At 44.0% G+C, this 3,171-nt stretch overlaps 1 protein-coding gene across 1 annotated transcript; it reads right to left on the reverse strand.

Annotated features, from left to right (window-relative positions):
- Window positions 1-284: 284 nt before the first annotated feature.
- LOC148011936 (uncharacterized) lies at window positions 285-2,716 on the reverse strand. The gene is made up of 2 exons (XM_087670470.1): window positions 1,888-2,716; window positions 285-1,615 (listed from the first exon to the last, which is right to left on the reverse strand). The coding sequence occupies exons 1-2, from the start codon at window positions 2,347-2,349 to the stop codon at window positions 368-370; spliced, it is 1,710 nt and encodes a 569-aa protein (XP_087526596.1). The 5' UTR covers window positions 2,350-2,716; the 3' UTR covers window positions 285-367.
- Window positions 2,717-3,171: the final 455 nt, after the last annotated feature.

Raw genomic sequence — 3,171 nt, forward strand, 5'->3', positions numbered from 1 at the left:
CATAGAAGCTCAATGCCACGTATAGTACTCTTGTCTTCATACAACACTAGTTAGTTACTCCCAAGGAACATCTTGTTCGTGTTTTACAAAAACCCTACACATAATCATCTTTCCAACTATAATATAAATACTTCTGCCACGCTTGCGGTGCAGACATGGTGATCATACTTCAGCTACGCTTGCGGTGCAGACATGGTGATCATTTTTCATGGATCTCTAAAATCATGCGTGTTGTTTGGTTAGTTCTGATAAATAAATATTACTTAGATGCTGTCTCAAAGAAAACATGTTGATATTGGTAGAGCAATTATGATCAAAATCAGGCTTAAAGCTCTTCACAAACACAAAGGATTAACTCATGACCAGATCATCTCTGCGAGCTGGGGAAGTTGGCAGCTGTGCTGGTGCTGCAGCTGGGCGTGCTTAGGGTAAGGGATAAACCATCTCTGATGGGCTGCACTAACTGTGCCGATGATGAAGATGACGATTGGCAGTTGAGATCAAACAGGAATCTTTGCCTAATTGGATCTCCTTCTTCATCAACCCTACCTGATATTATCTGATCAGCAGCTTGTTCAACATTCTTGTATGGCACTGAACTTGGGCTAATCCTAAGAAATTCTTTCATCACTAATCTTTCAGCGTGAGCTTCTGATGGCTCAGCTTGATCCATGACACCAGCTGCACAGTTGGAAATAGGTGCTGGGTAGCTGCTTAATTCTTCATAGGTATAATATTTGAAAGGTGCAGGTTGGGTATCAAACATATGATCATAGCTGCCAGCAGTAGTAGGCATACCATTGCATATTGGGAGATGATGGATTGACCAGCTATTTGAAACATGGTTGCCCTGGCTTATTATATGATCACCAGTTTGTGTGTATTCATGATATGTTGCAGTTTTCTTTTTTTGGTTGTTGAAGCTCTTGTGAGTGTGATTGTCTAGCTTCAATGTCATGATATTCTCGCTCACAGTACATTCACTTGAGGTGGGTGTCGCCTCCAGGCTAGTGTTATCTTTTGCTTGCTTTGATTCCTGCTGATCTGCAAGCTCAGCTATGGAAGGCCATGCTATGCTAAAACATGAAGCATCAGCAGCCTCTGATTTGCTAATCAGGGAGACTGGCTCATCAATATCAGTAGAGTACTCCATCTTCACCTCAGGACCAGACACATATTGACATTCATGGTGAGCTTCCCTGTCATGTGCAGGAGGTAGCTGTGGCCATAGCTTGGAAAGAAACTCATGTGCTTCAGAGATCTGGATTGTCGGCATTGATAATTGAGCTGACTTGCAGTAAGATGCACAAGGTGTGGCAGCAACTTGATCAAGGTGGGCAGTACTGCAGGTATTATCTTCCACCACATGGTTAGCACCACCGAACACTTCATTTGAAGAGAGAACCATGGAGTTGCAAGGAGTGTTGCTTGTGGTATCATGATTGTGAATTTGGTGCAGGCCATTCTCAGGGCTTCTACTTGCCAAAAACCTAGAATTAGCCCAGCAAAGGTTCTGCTGCAGCTGTTGATCTCCTGCACTGCCATTCTGGGTACAGGATGAAGAAGGGCTTACTTCAACATGGGATGTAGCAGCCACTAAGGATCTTTGTCCATCCTGCAAATAAACCATTGACATAAAAGTGCTTTAATAGATAGATCTTACAAGACTCTTTGAGTTTCTGATTGACTGCAAGCATGCACATTGCATTGTCAAATATGGTGGATTACTGGGAATTAAGCATTCAAATGTACAAATGTAGAGGATTGAGGTTATGATTGTGCAGACCAATAAGGTATGGCATAATTAAAACCTTCCTCTATCACATTTAATAAGACATGTGATCTGTCCAAACATACTGATCAATTACATGCATGCACTAACAGTACCTTTGCAGCTGCAGCAGAAGATGATGATGACCTCTTTCTGTAGATCGTGCCATCTTCTTCCACATGCCATCCGGCCTCATTGCACAATGCCTTGAGGACCTCATTGTGGTCTGCATGCTTCGGCAAGCGGTAGTTGCCATGGGTGCGCAGCCCTGCGAAGATCTTTGCAGCGACAGCTCGGCGCTTGCGCTCACGGCGCTTGTTGTTCTCACGCTCGCGTGCAGAGGGAAGCCTCAGCACAGTGGTGGTTCCTCCTGCACCTCCTGCTGCCCCTGCACCCCCACCTTTGCTTGAAGGCCTGCGGACTATCCATGGCCCAGAGGTTGCCTTGATGCAACCACGAATCGTACTGGACTTGCTTCGATTGTGAGGGCCTGAATTGCTAGTATTGGATTGATCGGTAGCTGCAGTTGCACTGACGCAGAAGTTGATGATGTTTCGGCCTGCCTTCATCTCATCCATCTCAATCCCTGAGCTTTAATGGTGTAATTGTGCAGATAACTACTACTGCAAGAGCTCTTGTAAACCATCAATTATGAATGGAGGGTGGTGATCATGATGAAGCAAAGAAGAAGAAACCAGAGCGCTTTTAAGGGAATGAAGCAAAGAAGAAAATGTCTAAGCTCTGGAAGAAGGGCTATGCAGCTCTATCTAGTAAGAGAATCAAGAGCGCTCTCTCTCTGATCTCTCTCTCTCTCTCTCTCTCTCTTTCTCAATGGCAGCTGCAGAACCCAAGAGAGATGCTGTATAATACTAATGCGCCATTCAAATTTCAGACACAAAGAGTAGTGAAGTGAGCCCGAGAGAGAGACACAATCAGAGAGGGAAAGACATAGAGAAGAAAGAGTTAATTTGTATAGACTTTACAGCACCAAGGGTGGTGATATTAGTAGTAGTTGCAATTTATGGGAGTTTTAAGATTTTGGTAGGGCCCAAGCACCACAAGGCCGCTTCTTGTTATATAAGCGACCTTCGAACTTCAAAGCATATAAGTTATTAAGTAGGGTTAAAGGGGTGGTGTGATGGGGGGGGGATCTCAACGTGATTTCTAGGACCAACATCTCAATGTCTTTCTTCCCCAAAGCCAACAAAGGCTAAAAGGACTAGTACTAGGACAGCTAACCTCCTCTACCAATTTACTTAGAAGGATGTGATCCTAAGCATTCACTTTCCCAATGCAATAAAAGTCACTCTCTCTTACAGTGCACACCCTAGAGGAATAAAAGTCTCTTTTTCAGTGCAAACCCTAGAGGAATAAAAGTCACTCTCTTATAATGGAGAGCC

This window comes from Lygodium microphyllum, chromosome 28 (genome assembly GCF_053477565.2).
Source record: "Lygodium microphyllum isolate KBCC chromosome 28, Lygodium_microphyllum_v1.1.10, whole genome shotgun sequence".
Lineage (NCBI taxonomy): Eukaryota > Viridiplantae > Streptophyta > Polypodiopsida > Schizaeales > Lygodiaceae > Lygodium > Lygodium microphyllum.